At 40.0% G+C, this 23,678-nt stretch overlaps 1 protein-coding gene across 6 annotated transcripts in view; it reads left to right on the top strand.

Annotated features, from left to right (window-relative positions):
* Positions 1-23,678, top strand: part of MICAL2 (microtubule associated monooxygenase, calponin and LIM domain containing 2) — a 133,039-nt gene that overhangs the window by 41,361 nt on the left and 68,000 nt on the right. For 4 of the 6 annotated variants that reach the window (XM_055722141.1, XM_055722136.1, XM_055722138.1 and 1 more), the window contains exons 3-17: positions 3,288-3,495; positions 4,134-4,250; positions 5,409-5,510; positions 7,305-7,460; positions 8,431-8,531; positions 10,112-10,369; positions 11,184-11,299; positions 12,234-12,360; positions 12,576-12,666; positions 12,762-12,909; positions 16,188-16,387; positions 16,869-16,981; positions 21,259-21,330; positions 21,924-22,073; positions 23,212-23,316. In XM_055722141.1, the coding sequence (XP_055578116.1) occupies positions 3,288-3,495; positions 4,134-4,250; positions 5,409-5,510; positions 7,305-7,460; positions 8,431-8,531; positions 10,112-10,369; positions 11,184-11,299; positions 12,234-12,360; positions 12,576-12,666; positions 12,762-12,909; positions 16,188-16,387; positions 16,869-16,981; positions 21,259-21,330; positions 21,924-22,073; positions 23,212-23,316 (2,064 nt within the window). The remainder of the gene's footprint in view (positions 1-3,287; positions 3,496-4,133; positions 4,251-5,408; positions 5,511-7,304; positions 7,461-8,430; positions 8,532-10,111; positions 10,370-11,183; positions 11,300-12,233; positions 12,361-12,575; positions 12,667-12,761; positions 12,910-16,187; positions 16,388-16,868; positions 16,982-21,258; positions 21,331-21,923; positions 22,074-23,211; positions 23,317-23,678) is intronic. The other 2 variants (XM_055722139.1, XM_055722140.1) reach the window with 1 other exon arrangement.

The raw sequence follows: 23,678 nt of genomic DNA, 5'->3' as shown, positions 1-23,678 counted from the left end.
GCTTTGCCCTCCTTGGCTGCGGGACTCGAGGGCACAGCACTGGGCTGCGGTGAGGGACAGGGACGGGGAGCAGCCCGGTCGGAGTCCTTGTCACAACTCCCTTTCTCAGTGTGTGCATTCCCTCTTCCTAGGGGATTTGTGCTCAAGATCTTAAACATCTGTAAGGTTTTTGGATGGAATATATCCAAAGATAAGTTATTTTCATAAAGGATAAAGGCGGAAACTTAGCATTTTAAAACCATGTGCTTTAATCTGCCGCATGAATGCAAAACTGTTGTTTTCTCCATCCTCATTTATTCTTTCTGTACTTCTGCTTGCTCCTGTCTTGTAACACAGGTGCTGTTCTTGGGGAGTGTATTAAATTTAATGAAGCTTCTCATTTGACAGGAACTATTTACATACATCTGCAGGCAGAAAATCAGCCCTTTATACTATGAGGTTTTGACTAAGAAAATTGCCTTCTCTCATTATGGCTATCTTGCACTGATGTGGTATACTGTCAGTAGTAAAACATCCAATGTGGTACTGTAATATCCAGTGGGATACTGATTTTCAGGCAGATCACAGAAGTCTAGTCATGATCTTATTCTTGGATAAGCTGCCCTGTAATCTATACAAGTCCTTCTCCCTTCATTTCCAGCCTGAACAAGAAATGCAAAAGCTCCTTGACAGTCCTCTTCAGCAACTGTTACTTTGAATAATTTGCGGAAGATGCTTTGAAAAGTCAAGTTACCCTTTACCTTTTTAGGAGATGATTTGGCATCATTAAAAGGCAGTTGAGCTGTGAATGGCCATGTGGATGTCAAGAGCTCTTGGCATTTGTCCAGCCCTGTTTGTTACATTTCAGGATGTTGGAGACTTCCCTACCTACTGTCAGTTGTTGTGATCGCTGTTAAATTGCAAGGAATTAATTTCAGAAGCAGGCCCTGATGAGCCAGGTAGCAGGAGGTGAAAACAGAAAGCCATTCAAGGTTTGTTCTAGGCTGACTGACTACAAGAAGGTTTTTCCTGTGACTTTGCAAGTAGAGAGCTGGGGAGGAAGGGCAGGAACAAGACAGTGGTATGCTTGCTTCGCTTACTTAATAAAGGTAGGAACACAAACACAGTAAGAATGGCCTTTGCAAGGGTTTTGTGCTGGTTTTGACCCCAAAAGTTTCAAAAAAGCTGACAAAGTGTCAAAAGTAAGCTCTACACCAGCAGGAAGTGTCCTTATTAAATCAAAGAACAAATAGCTCTGAGACGTAGATAAGGGTGTTTATGGACAGTAAGCGTGTATGATGACAAATATACAACCATTTTCAGTGTCTCTGGGCAATTAGGAAGATATTTTGTCAGTGGTGGTAGGAGGAGGGGAAAGGGAATAATCCTCCTTAGAATGGTAACTTACTGTGTTGCAGAGCACCAGGAGGAACTAACAGCATTTTCTGTGTGGGTTTTATTACTTGGCAGGATCTACTATGACTAATCTCAAAAGACTGCTTTTTTTAAAAAAAAGTTGCCTGTATTTATATACATTACAGTTTGTTAGCCAAAAAAAACAACCTCACCTTATCAAACCATGTATGGTCTTTATTTGTAAAATATTTCTGCTTGCTAAACGTTGCTGGAAAACTGTGTAGCTGTGAAGGCAGTCACATAGTTGTCAGAGCTCAGAGCTCCCATGTTAATCACAACAACCATGTGTAAGGAAAGAGCTGACCCAGACTCCACCAGTGATCCTCTTCAGTCAGGATAACATCTGCACTCCATTTTCTTCTTTTATATAATTACATCTGTTGAGGTTTTCTTAATACTTAGCATGCAGAGAGGAGAGTTCTTCTCAAATTATGAATTAAATATGTTCTTTTAAGAGGAATAAAGCCAAGTGGCTAATGCAACAGCCTAACTTTAACTTATTTAAGATCTCTGGTGAACAGAACACTTGCCTAAAGCAAAAGCACCTCACAGGAACTTTTCTTTCAGTGGGATTTCTTGGAATTATTTATTAAATTAAAAAATTTTTTTTGCACTTTTACAGTTGGGTCGGACAAAAAAGTCATGGGCAAAAGTCAGCACCAGATAATTTTTGCTTAAGTTGTTAAATTTGTAAACAAATGACGAACAAACCAGAATAAATGACTCTATTTTATGAAATTGAAATGTAATGGGAACCAGACTCGTATCCAACGAGCCTCCAGATAGAGTCCGTTCTTGCTTTGAAACTGTAATCACTGTCTGGCTATGTGTGCGGGACGCACAGGAGCATGTCTGGTGTGTGAGATAATGGGTTTGGATTTGCAACGCGGCGCAGCTCAGCCTGGCAGCTCTCCCCTCGGCTCAGGCCACCTCGTTTCTCCCTGCCCCAGCCCAGTGCTTGAACCGATGGCATAGAGTTTGTGAATCTGTGTGGGGTTTTGGGGTCTCGGGGCCATGGGGGGTGCCTGGGGGAGGTGCAGAACAGCAATGTTGTCCAGCTATAAGACTGTTTCTAATTAGTTTTTAGTAAGCAGTCAGGAAAACATAAGCATTAGATATGTTTAGGTTTTAATGAGTTTGCTTCCTGGAAATCCTTTGCTCATTAGTCTGTGAAAACTTACAGCTGTCAACTAAAATTTGGGGGAGAATTCTCTGTAATAATTTCTGAAGCCATTTCCCTGAGGATACCCAAATTTAAATGTGATTGACCTGAAGGCGAGAATGTTGATCACTGGGTGACATGGAATAGGAAAGCTAAGTTCCCTGGCTCTGGTGAAGCCCGACAGGCCTGTTGACTGCTCTTGACATGCCCAGCTTTACAGCAGTAGGTAAACTAGGCTGCTATATTCAGGAAAAGCCCTTGCCTGAGAGAGAGAATAGCTAATACTGTAAAGCTACTGGCTTGTCATAGATTTGTCTAACACTGTGCACCGATTTCCCCTTTAAAACAAAAAAAAGCCTACACCAAGACCACTTACTTCCTTTCCCCTCCCTTTTATGTAGCTGTAATCCTGCTTACTGCGAGTGCTTTTGAAACACAAAGTGTGAATTAGGTACAAGGAGATGCTCAAAAGTGTTTGGCTTTTTGCTGTTTCTTCTATTACAGCTTTTTGTCAGATGCTTTTATGTCTGCACGAAGCAGATGGTCCTCTTGTATAAACTGACTGAACACCACATGTGAAAAAATCTGAATGTTTATTGATTTAAGTAGATGAACACACTCTCAGTAGAGTAAGTCTGTCTGACTATCAGGTCGTACTAATAGAGTAAGTTGGAAACCGTGTGGAAGTCAAAACAAAACTCCATGTAAGACTCCTTCTTTTCTCTGCTAGTGTTTAATTATTGGAGGTGGCCCATGTGGCTTGCGGACTGCCATAGAACTTGCTTTCTTGGGAGCCAAAGTCGTTGTCGTGGAGAAGCGGGACACTTTTTCAAGAAACAATGTATTGCATCTCTGGCCTTTTACAATTCACGACCTCCGGGGACTGGGAGCAAAGAAATTTTATGGAAAATTCTGTGCAGGATCTATTGATCACATCAGTAAGTATCTCAAGGCATGGGCACTGTTCAGATAAGAGGTGTGCTGAGGTCAGAAGATTAGTGGAGACTTTATTTGGCATGCACAAGTGCATGCACACACACACACACAGATGAAGAAAAATGCTCTCATTTATCCAAAATGACAATTGAACAAATGACAGTCTTATGGAGCAGCTTTTCTCTTGGTCTGGTTTTGTTAAACAGTAAGTTTTTATTACAGAGTATGAAGGATATTGATATTGATTCTGGTATGTTGAAGGTAGACGCAACCCTTAATCTAATGAGAAAATATACAAAAATGGGCTATTTTACAGGGCAATACGCTCTAAAATTTTCCATCCTAATATGGTCAATATATGGGTAGCAGATCCTTTAAATATCATTAAGAAGGAAAACTCTAAAAAAATATTCTAAGAAACCCACTAAAATTAGTTTCATTACCTATGAGACTGTGCTGCAAGAGGAAAATGAGATGGAAGAGAACAGCATCCTGTGGTGGCTGCTACATTTGCATTTGTCACACTATGAGAAATAATACTGCATGCTTATGTTGACAACGAATATCAGTTCGGTGGCATGCCAGTAGCAGCTGTGATTACTTGCATATTAAATGCAACTTTGTTTCTTGTTGTCTACAGGTATTCGACAGCTTCAACTTATCCTCTTCAAAGTTGCACTTATACTAGGAGTTGAAATCCATGTGAATCTAGAATTCACGAAAGTCCTGGAACCTCCTGAAGACCAAGAAAACCAAAGTATTGTTTATCATAAAGTAGTTCTGTTCACAGTAACTTCTTTTCATGACAGACATTATATGAAATCATTCAGGGTAGTTGAATTTTGGTGAAAGAAATGGGAGGTTTTGCCCTTCTTACTCAGCTAGGTTTGCTACATGCAGTCGTAAGGATGATAAGTATCATTGTGACAGAGCACTGATAATTCTTAAAATACGACCCAGTCTGAGATGTTGAGGTTTTGCGCTATGCCTTCTGGCATGCGTTTGAGGCTTTGTAGGGAGTCTGGTGTGGCTTTTTGGTATCTTCTTGCAAAAACAATTTTTGATTGATAATATAAATATTGAGGATGGATTAAGCTTTCTGGGCCTCATTTTGCATTCACATTTGATATAACTCCCACTGGCACACAGAATCTTATCAGCCATCTTATGCAGGATTTTTAAACAAAATAGAGAAAGATTTGTCATTCTTTTTTTCTGTTTCTTTTTCTAAGATTAGCACTTAGGGTGTAGCAGCAGATAGAGTATTTTAAAATTTTACTGTGACTAAAATGCTGGGCTATCTCTTGAAAGGGTCATATAGTGTCAGTAGGATAAATATAGTTTTAAGTAGTTTAAGCATATCTAATTTTTATATGGACAATAAAAACATTTTCACATAACCATCTTTGTGTTAATGCAAAGATCTCATTTAGCATTGTGTTAACGCAAAGATCTAATTGAGCTTTGTGAGTATGCTTCCATTTAATTTCTGTTTAGAAGACAATTAAAAGTATTGACGATGAAATGCTATGTTTCTTCTTTTAATACGTAGCCCTTCCTTGCTGTAACTGCATATATGTACTGTCCTGATAAAGTAACTGTGGGGCTATTTCTATGAGAATGAAGTGCTTAAGTGTATTCTTGTGATATGGGTCTGAGTGGAAGCTTAGTGCATTAGGTGATCCAAATGAAGCCTTCCATTTCTTTTATTGTCAGTTTACAAGCCTGACACCCTGTAATACAGCCTGAATGTAGCTTGGACTGCAGCAGAACTTCCCTCCATCAGACCAAAGCAGAATTCAGCTCTTTGAATGAGAAACGGACCATTTATCTTATTGCCCTTTCTTCAGACTCTGAAATCACATCTCCATTGTATGACTGAAGAATGAATAAATATTCTTCTTTGCGTTCTTAGAGATTGGTTGGAGGGCTGAATTTCTCCCCATGGATCACCCTTTGTCAGAGTATGAGTTTGATGTTATTATTGGTGCAGATGGCCGCAGGAACACGTTAGAAGGTAGGTGAATACCTGCTTTTATCCTTATTAATGGTCTTTAGAGTATATTGGAAGGCCTGAAAGTCAAAGGAGAACACAAAGCAATCTACCCAAGTCTGTGTGGGAACTATTTATTCTGTTATCTTCTGCTTTTGTTGTGAATTTGTAGCTCAAAATAAAGACATTTAATATAATTACTGATATACTGCAGATACACTGTGTATCTGCGTTACCTATAAAATGCATCATGATGCCGTTGGGCTTGCTTCAAGGTTAAGTAATGCTATGACGATTTAACTTTAAGGAGGCTGACAAGATACATGTCAGGAATTGCATAGTCTTTGCTATTGTGCCATAAATGTGCACTATTGTGTTTGAAATAATGACTAAAATGTGACTGCCAGGTATTTAATGAAGGCATCAGAGGTATCGCTCCTTTATAGAGGTGACTTAACTTTAGAACCAGTTACTTTTGGTTACCAAAAGATAGTAAGTAACTCCAAGGTGTGGGGGAAGAGGACAGGAATGCTTCATGAACTTGAGTCACTGTGGAGAATTCAGACCACCTGAGCTCGCTCTTAGCAAGACACTAGCTAAGCTGCTCCTGTACCACGTGAACAAACGTGTTAATTATATATTCCCCTTGTAGCTTTAATTATATCTGTGTTAGTTTCAGTTCACTAAGTACACCGTTTCCTTTTTTATTATTTGCTTCATAGTTTGTCTGTTTATTCTTGTATCTGCCAGCCACAATATGCTTAAAGTTAATTCCTTATAATGTTCTATTAGAAAATTCCTCACGCTATTTTCCACCTATCTCCCATAAAAGACTTTAAATAATCAGGTATCAGCAAAGCAAAATTATTCTTACCTCAGCTGCAGACTCTACTGGGAAGTTAATGGTTATTGTCGTACCAGGATCTAAGGGAATATTTGGTGCACTGAAGATTGTTTACATACAGAAGCTGGTGTTGTTGTATTAGATCTATCCCAATGAAGTAACAAGAGCATATCAAGAAGCACAGAGACAAAAATTCATAGGTGATTTATTTCTTAGAAAATACAGGTATTCTATGAAAGATCATCTGTAATTGGCTAAAAATACTCTAAAGACCCTCTGTCCTACTTCAGAATTTACTTAAAGAGAAGGCAAAGAGGGAAAAAAAAAAAGTGTGATTGCAAGATTGTGGCTTAGCGGGCTTTTTTTTGTGTAAAGAGGAAGCTAGGGTGGAGCGAGAGAGCAAGTAACTTTGCGGTCAGTCTCACTTTGGAAGTAGAAACAGTTAAGCCCTTGAATATTTTTCAACCTCTAATGTCTTTGAAGAACCTCATTAGCTGGTAGTGTCTGCACCTAAGCACTGTTATAGGGGTTTCTGTTTTTCAGATCTTTCTCTGCTGCTTTTGTCTGCTGATCTCTTGCATATTTTTTTGTTTACCACCTATAGAACAAAATTCTTACTTGCTATTTAGCCTGTTAAAAATGTTTTCCTCCATTAAATTTGATCTGCTTTATTTCCAATCTGATTTTCTTCAGTCATCATTTGTCCTTAACTTCTTTCCATGCTCAACAGCCTTCCATAGTTCCCCTCCAGACTTTTTTTTTTTTTTTTTTTTAATGAGACTTCATCTTGAATGCAGTACAGCTCCAGTTTTGCAGCTGGAACTGGGGAGAAATGACTCTTTGCATTGGAGGAATGATGGAATCTGCTGATGGTTTGTTGTTTGAAATGTAATACTGAGCTGCCTTGAGCTGACCCTCCCTGAAAGTCCATCATGAAGTTTCCAGTGTTCTTAATGTTTTACTTTGCTTGACAGGTTTCAGGAGGAAGGAGTTTCGTGGAAAGCTGGCTATAGCTATCACTGCCAATTTTATAAACAGAAATACAACTGCAGAAGCCAAGGTAGAAGAAATTAGTGGTGTTGCTTTCATCTTCAATCAGAAGTTCTTCCAGGATCTTAAAGAAGAAACGGGTGGGTGCATCCTCATTTTTTTTTCCACAACCAAATATAAGAGGTAGTAGAGGAACTCTTTATGTGCTAGACCACCTTCCTATTCCTATTAACATTGATTTAAACATACTGTATAAAAACCCCAAGTGATTAAATGCTGTTGATGTCAAGAGTCTTGCAGATGGAGGTGTCCATTTATGGTACAGTGGGATTATTATTTTTTTTTTTTTAGCTTGGACACTGCCACATCATGACTTGTTATAATGTTTAATTTTTTCCTAACTGTAAAAATGTCTGCTATGTTGAACTAATTTAGAAGTGTTCTCAGTGCCCAGAGATTTCCCTTAAGACATGGTTTGTTTTGTTTGTATCCATTCACATACTGAACAGCTTACACTCTGTGAAAAAGGCTCTGCCCTTCTGGGAGGACTTTATTCTTGCTTTTTGATATGTAGATCTGATAAACTGAAAAGAACTAGACAGGAAATCTGCCTCAAATACTTAAAATATAAACTGTGAAATACATTTTTATGGAAAGAGGTTTCAGAATAGTTGCATCCACTGTCAGTACAAGCAATTCCGTTCTTGATTTACAGCTGAGTTTCTTTTATTTTTTTAACTTATTTTTATTATTATAATATCAACCACAACTCCTGGTTAGAGTCAATGCCAGAGCCCTAGCAACCTAAAAAGCACTTTGTTCCCTTGGTTCCCCTTTTCTACCTTGGAAGATTAAGGCTGTCCTTAACTAGCTGTTCCTTAAAAGGGTGCTAAATAATTTTAAATTATGCTGAGGCAAACTCTGGTGGGGTAATGCCAGTCTCTTCTTTTGTTTGGTTTTATAGCATATTGTCCACTAATGCTTCATCCCAGCTGGGAAAGTGAATTTGTACCAAGAAGAAAATGCACCTGTGGGGATCAATCACATGTTGTTAGTAAATGATACAGGCAATGGGCTGTACTTAGTAACAAATGTATTATCTCTTTTCAGGAATTGACCTGGAGAATATTGTTTACTATAAAGATAGCACTCATTATTTTGTGATGACAGCAAAAAAGCAGAGTCTTCTGGACAAAGGAGTGATTATTAATGTATGTAAAAATGCTGGCTAAACCCCTATTTTATTTACTTGGCACAGAATAAGTGTGAACATCTGCATAAATGTTGTTCCATGTTATAGAGGGTGTTTATAGACTTACTAGACCACTTCATTAAGGCTCAGATCACTTAGATCTTATTCTGAGGTTTTTTTTGTTGTTTTGGTTTTTTCTCCAGTCAGCACAAAGTTTCTGCAGAGAACTGAAAACAATACTTCCTAAATTTGTGATTATGAAACTGGCTGAAATGGGATCTTGACTCACCTTAGCAGTACATGGTGTGGTCATTACACCAGAAAATAAAAACCTCATTTATCTAAAGTTGAACTTAGCACAGCTATGTCCAGTTTTATCAGGCAAATAAGGAAGCATTAAAACCTACCTTAGGCTAAATTGCAAATTCTCTAAAGTGGGTGAAACATGGTAGAAGGTGGCTATAAACATGGTGGCCTGAACTTTAAAGGTACTTGGGACTTTGAGGCCTTTTTTTAATTAGTATTACTTTGTTTTCTTTGATTTTTTTGGTTTTTTCCTCCTTCTGCAAGGTGTAGGGGTATTATTTTTTTTTTTATTTGTTTCTAGAAAGTATTTTGGCACTGTTTTAAATTTCTCTTCCTGGAAACCCAAGAAAGGTCAGGTTTTCTGTATGAAGTAAGGCAGTGCCAAAACAGTCAAGTATAATTTCCCTAAGGAAGTACTTTTGAGGAGCTATTAGATGGCTTTTTGGCTTTCTGATGGGACCACTAAGCTCAGTGCCACAGTTTGCTGCCCTTTTGGAGGATGGGCTCCCAGGGCAGAGCAGCTGGACTTGAGGAGCTGGTGTTTGTAGGTGGGGGCAGTCCCAAGAAGTGGGTGAGCAGTTTGGAGAAAAGCAGCTGCAGCTGTGGCCTGTCAGAGCTGTTTTTCTGACCTGCTCATGTCTGAGTCGAATAAAAGTTTAAAACAGCTGGGCTAACAGCATTTCTGTGGAATCATCCCTGTGATTAGGGGTCTCATCCATGCTTAAGCTGTAAATAGATACTGCCTCTTCACTGGCTTTAAGTAGGGTGACCTGTAAAGGCAGGGTTCTTCACCACACCGGCCAAAAAAAGCCCAAACCAGAACAATAGAAAAGCTTCTATGACCCCAGTTTGAATGTGTTGTTATTGAGATGTTGAGTTAAACCTTCAGGCTGAGACCTGCAAGTTATATCATCAGTATGTTGGTATTTGTGCTCTCGTGTGGTTTCAGATGTGGGGTCCACACATACAAAAAATCATTACAGTGATGTTGATAACATCTTTTGATGGGAGGGAAGTAATGTTATGCAAATAACACATAACTGAGGAACTGGGAGGCACTATAATACTCTATTGTAAATAAAGCTGCTTATTTAGTGTTGGCATAGAGGGTTCCTGTTTTGGGATGGTACAGTAATCTACATTTGTGTATTAACTTTCTGGAGGAGGTGACAAGTCTCATGTGGTTCATTATGCTGTGAGATATGTGGTTGCCACTCATGCTATGGAACTGCAACCTTCCAATCCAGAGAGGATAGTTGGCATATATAATCCTACATGCTTCTCTCCTTGCAGGACTATATTGATACTGAGTTTCTCCTCTGTGGGGAAAACGTGAACCAGAGCAATTTGCTGTCCTACGCCAGAGAAGCTGCTGACTTTGCCACCAATTACCAGCTGCCTTCCTTGGATTTTGCAATTAACCACTATGGGCAACCAGACGTAGCAATGTTTGATTTCACTTCCATGTATGCATCTGAAAATGCTGCACTAGTGAGAGAGAGGCACAGACATCAGCTCCTGGTGGCACTTGTTGGAGATAGTTTGCTTGAGGTATATCTTGGAATGTCTTTCAAGTAGTCTGTCTTTATTTTTTTCTTAATCCAGACGTTCAGTCTACCCACCAAAACAAACCATCCTCTCTTAAATGTCCTGAAACAATGGTACCCTCTTTAGAATATTTTTTTTCCCTCTCTCTCCTTTTTTTTGGTGTGTGCCATAGTTCATGTCATAACTAGCGCTTGGCTGGCAGTCTCTGGCTGAGATCCTGTTTTGCTTGATGCAAGTTGTATTTCTGTCTGAAAACTGAGCTGTGTCCTCAGCTTGGGTGCATGGCATAATTTTTCCATTATAGAGAAAAACTTGGTCCACATTTTTATTGCAGTCTCTTTGCCTTAATATTTTCTCTTTCTGAAGTGAAAAATGTATGTGGCAACAAATTTGGTAGGGTTGTTTTTTTTTTTTTTTCTAACCTCACGCTGACAGCCTGAAGTGTTTGAAAAGATCAATCCAAAGCAAAATTAGGAGATGAGAGAAAGGCATCTTTTGTCCCTTTTTTTGCTTGACAAATTCTTGAGTATTGAGTCTTTTTTTTTTTTTTCTCAGATTTTAACTTTTGAGGTTAAGAAATTTACTTTCAAATGTAGAAGTTAAAAAGAGAAAAAGTGAAACCAGTCTTTTTCATTACCTAAGAGCTGGAGGACAGAAACGTCTGAAAACTGCTAGAGTTGACTGTGTTTTTTAACTCTTTCTGGGCTACTTTGCTAAGTCAGTATGGAACTCTGGACTCCAAATTCACATTGCAAGTTACTTTTGTAATAAGACCTTAAGAAATACAAGGAATTACAATGTAAATGCTTCTTTACAGCCCTTCTGGCCAATGGGTACTGGCTGTGCAAGAGGCTTCTTAGCTGCTTTTGATACTGCATGGATGGTGCGGAGCTGGGCTCAAGGAAAACCCCCGTTAGAAATTCTTGCTGAACGGTGAGTGCTGCTTTTGTCTTCTCCATAGTTTCTAGTTGCTTTAAAGCCAAATCCTGAAACAAGTCTAAATAAATACTTTAGCACTAACAGCTTTCATAGTTGATACCTGATTTTTAACACTGCATTTTAGCTTAGTAAATGATGATGCCCTCATCATTGAGACTGATAAATGTGTAGCAAAGGAGAATTGCTATAATGCTGCATCATAAGCTTCTGTATGTAACTCTCTTTGACCAGAGCAAAAAATCTGTTGTTAAATACACCAGCAATCCTGGTGTCACCATGGTCTTATGGTTGAAGTTGCTGACTTTGGTCCTGATGGCAATTACCCCTGCTCTGCTACAGCTGCCCAGACTGTTTCGGGGCAGATATATAATAGAAATAGTCATGGCTGTGGTAATGCAAGTAGAAGGATTACTCAGTACAGTGCTTTCAGAAGTTTTAAGATAGAAGCCTGTGGTATGACTCAAACACAGCATATTCCCAAATGGAAAATTGAACAGCATAATAAAAAAGGCTGTGGTGGTTATAGGAATTGCAGAATGACAGGATTTAGTGCTGTTATGTGGTAAAGAAGTTACTCTTTGGGTGGATGTTAAAGCAAAACCAGATGACTGAATGATGTAACCTCCTTTTTTTTTTTTTTTTTTTTTTCTTTCTTCTTCCCCCCTTCTTTTTCTTGCTCACTTCCTGCCTCAGGAAAATATGGACATAACTTCTAAGAGTCAGTCTTTTTGTTGTCCTTTTTCTGTCTGGCATCCTTCTTTTGCTGAGTGGCGATAAGAAATGGCTGCATTATGCATTTACTGCATAACACTTGTCCTGGCAGAATCAAAATAAGGTGGAGGCAGCTGCAAAATCCTCCAAACTCTTTTTATAATAAATATTTACTTTAATCAATCTCTCTTGTATCTTTTTTTTTTTTCTCTATAAGAGAGAGCATTTATCGACTCTTGCCTCAGACTACCCCTGAAAATATTAACAAGAATTTTGACCAGTATACAATTGACCCAGGAACAAGATATCCAAACTTGAACTCAAGCTGTGTTCGACCTCACCAGGTTAGTACTTATAAGGCTTGCTTGTGAAATCACAGTTCTTTCTTCTTTTTTGTCCAGGAGAAATAGGGCTGCAAGTAGTGCATAAGCAAAATCTGCAGGACACTCCTTAATTTAGAACCAGCTGTTGGTAAAGTTAACCTAAAAATAGAACTTTTTTTTTTTTTTAAATCTCCAAGCAATTCTAACATTATGCTGCTAATTGCTCTTACTTGTAGGTGAGACAGTTGTACGTTACCAATGAGTTACAACAATGTCCTCTTGAAAGAGTAAGCTCCATCAGAAGATCAGTGAATCTCTCAAGGCATGGTATGCGACATCTCATGTTGGCTGTGGCTTAATGTTTGGTCTTTTCTGAACATATGAAAACTGACTGAAATGCTTGCTCTCCACTGTAACTGCAGAGTCAGATATTCGACCTAACAAGCTTTTGACCTGGTGTCAGAAACAGACAGAAGGGTACCGTAACGTTAACGTCACAGACCTGACTACCTCCTGGAAAAGTGGCCTTGCGTTGTGTGCAATTATCCATCGCTTCAGACCTGACCTCATGTAAGTGGCATCTGTAGATCTTGTTGAGTGTTGGATATATTAAGCATTTACCAAAGTATAGTGTAAGACCAACTAGCACAACGCTGATACTCTACAGTCCCCTTCTATTGCTGGTTTTTACATGGAGGTGCACACCATTGCCAGGTTTGGGGGATGGAGAGGGTGGGGTTGGTTTTGCTTTGTTTTTTCTTTATGTCCTTGCATGCCATTTAAAATGAAATATATATGCTTTCAAAGAGCTAGGAAGGCTTTGAACCTTATGACTTATGATCATGTTTGTGGGAGTCATATAGCTATTTAAAACAAAAATTGCAGTGCTTGAAGAATGTGAGAGTTACATTCCCAAGTCCCTGGAGACAGGTTTTTAGTGTATGTTTAAAACCACAGCCATAATGGCACAGTCCTGAGTTACAGAAATACCTGGATGAGCCTTAAATGAGCCATCTTCTGTGTGTTGTAGTGGTTGCTGTGACAGTCATGTAGGGAAATGCTGGGCCATGGAGGTGCACAGGAGATGGTGGTTTTGCACAACTCATTGTCCAGAAGAGCGCAGTGCCCTTGCACGTGGGCTTTGCAACAAGGGGTGGCTCTTGAAAATTAACTGCTTTAGGGATTGAATGTAAGCCAGCATTCCCCTTTTGATAGTGTTTCTGGGGTCTTTAACCCTACAAGACCTGATTTGTGAGGTTCCTTGGCTAGATATCAGAGGATCAGTGTGTCAGGAAACAGGCGTAAGGAAATGGCAATTGCTGGGCCTACTTAGAGTCATAGGCTCATTTAGGTTGGAAAAGATCATTAAGATCCTCAAGTCCAACGGGTAACCCAGGACAGCCAAGTCTGCCACTAAAGCATGTTGCCAAGCACCGTATCTACATGTTTTTTAAACACCTCCAGGGATGGCAATTCCACCACCTCCCTGGGCAGCCTGTTCCAGTGCTTCACCACACTTTCAGTGAGGACATTTTTCCTAATATCCATCCTGATGCTTCCCTGGTATAGACTGAAGCTGTTTCGTCTTGTCCTGTTGCTTGTTACCTGGGAGAAGAGACCGACCCCCACCCGCCTACAGCCCCTGTCAGGGAGTTATAGGGAGCGATAAGGTCCCCCTGAGTCTCCTCTCCAGGCTGAACACCCTCAGTTCCCTCAGCCACTCCTTGTAAGAGCTGTGCTTCAGACCCTTCACCAGCCTCACTGCCCTTCTCTGGACACGCTCCAGGACCTCTATGTCCCCTTGAAGTGAAAGGCCCAAAACTGAACACAGGATTTGAGGTGTGGCCTCACCAGTGCTGAGTACAGGGGGATGATCACTGCCCTTGTCCTGCTGGCCACGCTGTTTCATATACAAGCCAGGATGCTGTTGGCCACCTTGGCCACCTGGGCACACTGCTGGTCATGGTCAGCCAGCCATCAAGCAGCAGCCCCAGGTCCTTTACCTCTGGGCAGCTTTCCAGCTACTCTGCCCCCAGCCTGTAGCGCTGCGTGGGGCTGGTGTGACCCAAGGGCAGGATCTGGCACTTCTCCTTGTTGAACCTCACACAACTGGCCTCACCCCATCGGTCCAGCCTGTCCAGATCCCTCTGCAGAGCCTTCCTGCCCTCCAGCACATCAACACTCCTGCCCAGATTGGCATCCTCTGCAAACTTACTGAGAGTGCACTCAATCCCCTCATCCAGATCATCAATAAAGATATTAAACAGGACTGGCCCCAGTACTGAGCTCTGGGGATCACCACTTGTGACCGGCTGCCAGCTGCTTTTTACTCCATTTACTACCTCTCTTTGGGCTTGGCCAGCCAGCCAGCTTTTAACGCAGCGTAAAATACACCTGTCCCAGCCAGGCGCAGCCAGTTTCTCCAGGAGACTGCAGTGGGAGATGCTTGATGCAGTAGTGACTCATCTGTCCTCTCACCAGTCTCCAAAATGCAGTGGATGCATTCTCTTGCCTTCCTACACAGACTTAGGAGTCACATATGAATTATTGTCAGCTTCTCTTTATTGTGGATAAATGAAAGAAATGATTGAGCTCCCTTATGAGGTGTGATAAGTTGCAAAAAATAGGAGTGATACCCAGGGTGCTTGTTTGTACAGCTTTGCAGAGGAAGAGTTTGCCAGATTGAAAGAATAAGATACTTTTTTTTGCCTTGGGTTAGTTTCGAAAAAAAACCAAAAGGGAATAATGGATGGTTTTGTGGGTATGAGGGAGAGAAAGAGAGTGTAGAAGGCAAAGTAACCTTTGCTGTCTGTGGAAAGCATGTCTCTTAAGCATTGCTGTCTCTAGAAAGTTGATAGATTTATCTTCCTGAGCTAACAGACCTCCTGCTGTTTAATTAACATTGTGTTCAGATCTTGTTGGCTTTTTGTATTAAATGGGACTGCTGAAGGACTTGACCAGATGAAAGCTGGGCAGGCAAGAGAGGCAGCTGCCTGTGAGGTGCAGGCAGGGCTGGGGTGGAGGGCTGCCTGCAGCCCCCTGGCTCCAGAAATAGGGTGAGTGGGTGGGTGGGGTTCGGGGGGAGAGAAATTCTTTGGGGGATCAAAACCTCACATTCCTTATGAGGAGAAACAAACTACCCTGCCTGCAGCTTTGTAATTTATTCACATGTTTATTTTAATCATGAATTTTGGAAGCTTTTCAAGAGATCAGAGTCTTAGAATAGGTCCCATAGAAAATGGATTAGAGAATGGATAACGCAGTTCCAGATGTGTGATGTACTTCTGTGCACTGCTAAATTCAGTTATGGCGTGGACAGGAGGTCCTCACTCAAACTGTGTGTGTAACACCTTAGAAAGAAAGGTAGTGCCTGTGCATGTGTGTGTGCACACATACAACATGTTTGTTTCCTAAAATGCTAGCCTAAATTTACCCCTTCTGGCTGTGATTTATAGAACTAATTGAAACTAAAATGTCAGTTACTAACAGGTGAAATCTGTAGTAGTACAGCTGTATTTGGAGAGCAAAAACATTTCTTAGCACTTCTGAGGAGGAATTGCATTTCTGCATAAGTAAGAGAATCCTTTTTCATGGGACTACATCAAAATCCAGTTCAGTGATATAGCTTTTAAATTACATTTCTGGCAAAGCCAGGATTTGTAATAACAGGCTTTGTATGGGACTCTTACCTTTGGCATTATGTAGGCTCTGTAGCTTTGACCCAGTGAAATGCTTGTGCCCTCATTCATGGTGCTGTTCTGCACCTCTCCAAGGGCAAGTGAGCACTGTGTGTTTCCAGGAGGAGCAGAGAGCAAACCACCGCTGATGCCAGTGTGTTGTCCCCACAGCGACTTTGATGCTCTGAACGAAGAGGACGTTGTCAAAAACAACCAGCTGGCATTTGACGTTGCTGAGCAGGAGTTTGGGATCCCCCCTGTGACCACGGGGAAGGAGGTGGGGTCGGCCGGGGAGCCCGACAAGCTCAGCATGGTCATGTACCTCTCCAAGTTTTATGAACTGTTCAGGGGCACACCTCTGCAGGCAGTAGGTAAGGTGAACCCTGGCTGCTCTTAATTTGTGCAAGTTTGGGGAGTGGAAGCACTTCATCCAGGCTGCTTACAAGCACCGCTCTTGAGCCAAGAGTCCTTTCCCAGCTGAGCCGTTCTGGCATGTGAGCATGCTTGATTCTGTCTGCAATAGTTACCTTGTGCTTAAAAAGGGAAAGGGGGAAAAACTTGATGAAAGACTAAGCTTTTGTGGGTCCTTGCTGGTTTCAGAGAACAGGAGCAGCTGGATAACTGCTGCTTGACATCATGAAGTTCATGTATCAGGTCATTAGAGTGATTCTCTGGTAAGGATGACTGCATATGGCATGTTCATTCCTGGGTGGTTCTCTTCCTTTTTTAAAAAGCCACCCTACATTGTATGTTTTCACTTTTATTTCACTTATGTAAGAAAGTTCTGGCTTAGTCAAAGTATTAAAAAGAATAGATCTGAATAAATATCCTAAGCAGTTGTTTTTTGAACAGATGCTGATGACAAGCAAAATGGAGAAAATAATGATCTTTGTTCAGCAAAATCATCAAACTTCATCTTTAATAATTATATCAATTTAACTTTACCAAGAAAACGAGTACCAAAGGTAAGTTGTGAAGGAAGACTTGCTCTACAAATCTTTCTTTCTTAAAAAGATGAAAAAAGACAGTCAGGCTCAGAAATAAGGGTTTTATGTATATCCTACTATTAGAAGACTTGTAGAAGGAGATTTTTGAACATATTGAGAAAGTTAAGTAAGATTTCACAGTAAACAAAGCTGACACACACATGCACACTCCAGTATGTTTGTAGGGATAAAACAGAAGCACTGTCAGTGTTAAATTGCTGAAGCATTAGTAGTCCCAGTTAAGCATTCTCTGTAAATGCAGAATTTCAGATCATAGTGAAAATTTGGGTGTGATTGGGAAAATTCATATCCATTGCCCATGTCAATCTTCAGAGCAGGTAGAAGTAAAAGGAGGAGGGTGTTTTATTTGGTGTGTTTATAAGTTGCCATTTTCAACTTGAAATATTTTACATCTTGGCTCAGTTACATGTATTGTCTTTTTATGTTTTATTTTTGGAGATTTTTCAAAAGGTGTTTTTAGGAGGTTTTGTGCGATGCTAGGTGCTAAGTTTTTTATTTTGGGGACCTTTGTTTTGTGGTTTTGTTTTGGTTTTGGTTTTTTTTTGTTATTTATTTTGAGACTGGAAAGTCTAGAATTTTTCTGGGGTATTTCTACCTTTAAGAAAAATAGTTCTGTAGTTTTGTACTCCTAGAATTAGATATGCAGCCATAATATTATATATTGGTTTAAATAATCACTGGTAGGCTAAAATGCTTATTGATTGGGAGGGAGTGCTGGTGATCCCTTTAATGGAAGCAGTGATTTTGAACAGTTTGTGGATGCTGTCAAGGTTCTGGAGGGAAGCTTTGAAACTATTACAGACGTGTAAAGCTTGCAATGGTAACAAACAGTGGGCAGGCTGACCAGCATGACTCTCAGATAATGATCTCTTGGTCATACCCATATACTTTTCTCTCTTGGTTCTCAATAATGAAAACTTATTGACATGCTTTGTTTATGTCCCTGTATAAAACACATCCATGCCCATACACGTTGTGATTAAAGACTCCAGGGCCTTGAAGGGTTACGGAGACCTGAGTTAATGCTGCCTGGCATAGGACTGGGAGCAGTGAGAGTATTGTCTGTGCTTCTGAAGGGATTGTAACTTCAAAGGTTTTATATGATTTAATTCAAAAGTTACTCTAATGAAATTATTGACTAATAAACTATTTCACCTTCTGCCTATTCATTAACTTGGTCCTCTTCTGAAAAGACACCTGGAGGAGGGGCTTTGCTTTCACAGCCAAGCTTCCCTTCATTTTAAGTGGGGAGTGTCTGCACAACCTGCCTTAGAGGCAGCAGTGTCTCAAGTTCAATGTTGCAGATTAACCAGTACAAGTTAGACTGCAGCATGTATTCCACCAAAATAAAATAAAATTCTGCATTTTCTGAAACACGGCTTAATGCAAAACTGTTTCAGGTTTTGAGTTTCATGGGCTAGCCAGAAACTGTATATCCACTACAAAGCTTCTCAAGTTCTTTCTCTGTTGTTTTTGTTTGTTTGTTTGTTTGTTTTAACAGACTTCCTTAATGCTTAACTGCATTGCTTCATTTACACCTATGCAAAGACTCTTAAGTTTTGCCTGCAAAAGTACATATTCCTACTTCTTTTGGAATTAGATATCCTTAGTAGAAGTTTTGATGTACATGTATGTCTTGCATTTCTCAGTATTTTAATATGTTGCTTTTAAAATTTTTTGCTATCTTCTCAGATTTGGTAGAAATGTGATTTTTTTTTTTTTTTTTTTTTTATTTTTCATCTGAAGAATTACTCCAGAATGTCCAGATATTTCCTAGACTGACTTGCATCTTGAATATTTTCCATCCCCAAACACATCCAAAAACCTGTGGACATATAATTGCCCAGTAACTCATACATCCTTGTTAGAAAATAACTTTTCCCTGCCACCCACATCTAAACAAAACCAAGTGACATGTTTCCCAGCTAAGCAAGCAGTGAGACACCAAATAGGCAAAATAAACATTGCTTTTTCTTGCGGGTGACTTCTTTAGAAGAAAAATCTTTTTTCATCACCACAATGTTGTTGTTTTTCCATGGGTTATTTGCAGAAGTAAACAGAGTTTTAGTAGTGAGGAGAGCTTTCCATTACGAAGCCATGCAGCCCTCTGACTAACCTCCTATCATGAAACAAGCCTTCTGTCATAACAGGAGGCATAGTTCTTGGCATGACATGAAAGCATGAAGTGATTTGCTTGATGGGCCCCTTTGGTTTCACACTACAGGAGTTTGTTTGACATGAGAAGTGGAAGTGATATTTTCCAAATCAGCTAGGGGAGCGGCTCTGTCAAAACCTTATTCTGTATGAGGCTTTTTGCAGCCTTGTTGTGGATGGGGCATGAAGCTAAGCAAGAAACACAGTACTTGGGTTAGGACAGAGACTTGCAAGTGCTTGACCTGTCTGAAACTAGCTGGGAAATGAAGCTCCTTGGAAAGCAACTGCTTAAGAGTTTGACTGTGGCTTCAGTTTTATGGTTCTTTCCCCTGCAAAAAGTGTGCAGAGCATTATCAAGGTATGACTGTAGGAAAGCACTCAAATATCAGAGTCAAAAACCAGCCAGGGTAACAGAGTGTCACTCAGTGAACTTCCCATATCGTCTAGTTTGTCCTTTTGTTCGGCTGGAAGAGGGATCCTTATCCAGGTTCAGGCTGTGGGAGACCAGAACGCGGGGGCCAGGTGCTGTTGTGGCAGTGGCTGTTCTGGCAGCCTGTGCTGGGCTGGATAATTTTTTCCATTCTCCTGCAAGTGTCAGCCAGGCTGGAGAGGAACTGAGATTTCCTGTGCTCCAGACTAATAAATGAATGGAGGTGTTTACACAATAAAGGGCACAGTCTTTTTTTCTTGGCATTTTGCTAGGCAATTAAATTGCTTTGTCTTTCACTTCTTTGTAAATATGTTAATGAAAGTTCTTTATGTAAGATTTTTTTTTTGAAAAGCAGCATCTTGTTTGCTCCATTCACTTAGGCAATTCTGCTTTTATGTGGTACAGATTATTATGCAGAATACATTGTGCTGTTATGTTGTTCACTCTTCCTTGGTAGACTAATGACTATAGGTAGTGAAAAGTTAGGTTACTGAGAGCTGGTGCTTGAAAGACAATGTACCAAAGCATACAAAGTAACCAAAATACTGTCATCTGATTCTTTTGGTGTTTGCCCAGAAGTTGTTTGGGATTACTTCTATTCACTGCATAATGATTTATTACAAACAGTCTATATGTAAAAAGGAAGCCTGTTTTCTTTGATCTTTCTCTCTTTATTCTTTTTTTTTTTCTTTTTTTTTTTTTTTAAAGTTGGCTGAACAATCACTAACTTACAGCGTGGGCAAAAGCAAATAAGTGGAATGTAATTTACTGTTCATAAAGTATAACGTAACATGACATTTATCACACAAAAAAACTCTCTCCATTGTACCAAATCTTCAAGACTGAATTTAATAAGAACTGATACAAATTTTTAAGCATTGACTACTGTGCAGGTTTGTGCAAACTGAGTATGAAGTAAATTAAGTATGTGCATGGCTTCAGTACAAAATAGGCAATTTGGTTGCTTAAGTACTGTAACGTAAAACCATAGTCAGGGAGATGAATGTTGCAAGGGAGACAGACCTTTAAGGCAGACAATAATTGCTCCAAGAAAGGAGATATGTCTGCACCACGAACACATGATCTGCATGAAGATGTCTAGGTTGAAAGAGATGAGGCTATAGTGAAAGAGTGAGGGGTTTCTGGATTTCGTTACTCATCTGGAAACCAGTGTAGTCTAGATAAAAATTCACAGAATAGCTGCTGCTGTAATGCCTTTTTCTTCAAGGATGTGTTAGTGCTTTATGGATTATAAACTATTCAGTACTGAAAGAGGAAAAAGCAAGTACCAGCGTTGTAGTAGGGCCTGTGTTCCACAAAGTGCACGAGCGTGTATTTTCATCCATGGGTCCAGCGAGAGCTCCCAGTCAGGGGTTACAGGCAGCTTTTACATACGTGGTAACCGCCTCGTGGGCCACCAGGCTCCTCACATAAGGTATGATCCTGCTGAGCCGGGGCTGGGGGCTAACGAGGTGCGCCAGTGTAGTGAAGACCCCCACGTGCTGGTGCTGCTTACCCATTTGCCCGGTTTAACACAGGCCAGATCACACTTGCCTGGTTAGGAAAGTTGATGTCCTGGGAGGGACTGCTTGGGTAAATCTGGTAACTGCTGCGGTAACCCACAGAACTTGTTTTGGCTTTACCGTTTCAGGTTGAAGGGAAAACGGAAGAAAATGAGACTAACAAAAGACGTCGAAAAGGTCTTTTTGGTGTCTTTGAGGAGGTTGGTGTTCAGTGGTGTCCACACATATCCAGCTCCTTGAGCTGCATCAGAGCTGAGGAAGCAGCAGGAGTCGGGAGGGCAGGGCTTGGCCTCTAATGCTTGGTGGGAACAAAAAACTCTCACTCTCCCCTTAAAACCTTGAATTGACTATAGTGTGCACTAAAGAGGAGCTAAATTTATTGAAATCGTTTGGTAGGGAGGGGACCGTTACCTCAATTGCAATAGTTTTCTTTCTGACCCAAGACCATTTAAGGTATTGGGGTTTGGTTTCATTTAATTTTGTTTCCTTTCCCCAACTCAGTTGTTTAAACAAGTTTTTGTTTGAAGAGTTTGTGTTGCAGCTTGTTTCCTTGCTCCCCTGTGATTAGACCTTGTGATTCTGCTTTATCATCACCAGCGCTGCTTAATGTTCCCTTTTTACTGAACTTTGGGACCAAAGAAAATATTTTTTTGGTGACTTCTGCATGCTGAACAGTGTAATTTTTAATATACCGTAAACTATATTTCCTTTCACCCTCTGCTGGTAAGGATTTTCTCTCTTCATGAGAGTCATAGGCAAGCTCAAGAAAAATACAGTTTTTGTTTCCTTGCAGGCTTCAGGCTTTTCAAGCCAAGGGACAAATACTGGGAAAGAACAGAGTGATGTCAGAGAAGGAACAAACCAGAATAAAGTTAAATCAATGGCGACTCAACTGTTGGCAAAGTTTGAAGAGAACGCTCCAAATACAATTTTTCGGAGGCAGGTAGGTCATAGACAAACATAAAAGTAATCCCTGAAATCAAACTCTAGTCCCTCCTTCTGAACATAATGCAGATTTCCAAGGGAAAAAATGGACTTGTTAGGCATTTGAAGTGGGTTGTCTTTTTTTAATACTTAATGCAAATTAAAGGTATTCCTCTCGATATTTAGCGAACAAATATGACTAATACAGACTGACCAATGCATATTAATATACTGTATTAATATCTATTATATTAATGATGCTTAGGGGAATTGCAGTGTCTAGAAATCTCTTGTAAGCCAGTCTGTAGAATTTTTGCTTTGTGTGGAAGTCTAAGCTGGCTGCATATAGTATGGCAGGAGGACTTCTTTTTCCTATATTCTATGAATATATGACACTACATATCCAGTGGAATCTTTCTTTGTGGAAAATTTAGAAAGCGTAAGAAGGGAACATAATCTTTTACAAGATGTGTCCAGCTGCCATTTCCATTCTTGAAGTAGACATAATTTGTATGTTCTACAGTGTTTTCATGGTGTGTTCTTAGTGTGACTAGTGGTGATTGTAAAATAATCCCGTGCTGTCAACATAGGCATGATAAGCTCAAAATCACACTTTAGCCAGTGAGATGGCTTGAGTCAGCTGAGTTTGGGTATGTTACCTAAAAAAGCTGAAGGAAGGATGAGCAAGGTGTCAAGGTTCTGTGACTTTCTTAATTCTTTGTGCTTGTATCCATTTGTTTATTTAGATATGTAAGTCCTCCAGAAGTGTAGGCTTTATAGATGTTAAGTGACTTTATCAGTTTGTGAACTACTGTTGTTTGCCCTCTGCCTGGATACTTGTCAGTGCCCTGAGCTTTCTGCTTGCAATATGTGTACAGAGGTTTGCTTGGCCATGTTGAAGGAAGCCTTTATGCATTACGTTTTGATCATAACCTCTCTTAAAGAATACTGAATGTGCTGAATTTTAAGTATGTCTTTGATGGTAGAAGTAGTTAATGAAATGGGTAGGTAACAAAATCTGTAAAACATGTTGTTAAGCTCCATAGTCTTTAAAAGCAGCTTTTTTTCTTTCTGCCTCAGAAGATCTTTGAATCCTATATACTGTTTTCCTTTTTTCTCCCCATTCTGTCTTTATAATTTTAAAAATGCTTCACAAGGAGCTGATAGATAGACCAGCCCTGCCTTCTTCTGACCCTCCTGTTAATCCTCGCTTTGCTAAACCTAAGGATCCAAGTCTTCTTCCACCTCAACCAAAAAGGCAGGTAGGAACTCATATGGGTAACACCTGACAAGCACACTATTCCTCTCACCGCTGGGAACTCAATCTTATTGTGTAACTACAGAAAATATTTAAAACACTATTTGAATCTAATCTGCAGAGTTAACAGATATATTTACCTGAGAACTGTGAAAACCCCATTAAAGTTTAAGGTTATTTTACACCTGCTTGACCAATGAGAAAACTATTTGAAAGAATTAGTAATTGTGTGGAAAAAGCCCTAAAAACATAGGTGTGTAATGTGAAAACATTCTGTGTTACCACATCTAGACTCCAAATTGTATAAATATAATTACATGGCTACATTTAACATGGGAGAAAACTGCAGCAGTGCCTGAAAATTTG

This window comes from Falco cherrug, chromosome 10 (genome assembly GCF_023634085.1).
Source record: "Falco cherrug isolate bFalChe1 chromosome 10, bFalChe1.pri, whole genome shotgun sequence".
In the NCBI taxonomy this organism is placed as follows: Eukaryota; Metazoa; Chordata; class Aves; order Falconiformes; family Falconidae; genus Falco; species Falco cherrug.
Note: the sequence above shows the minus strand (reverse complement) of the source record. Positions and strands in the feature narration are given on the sequence as shown.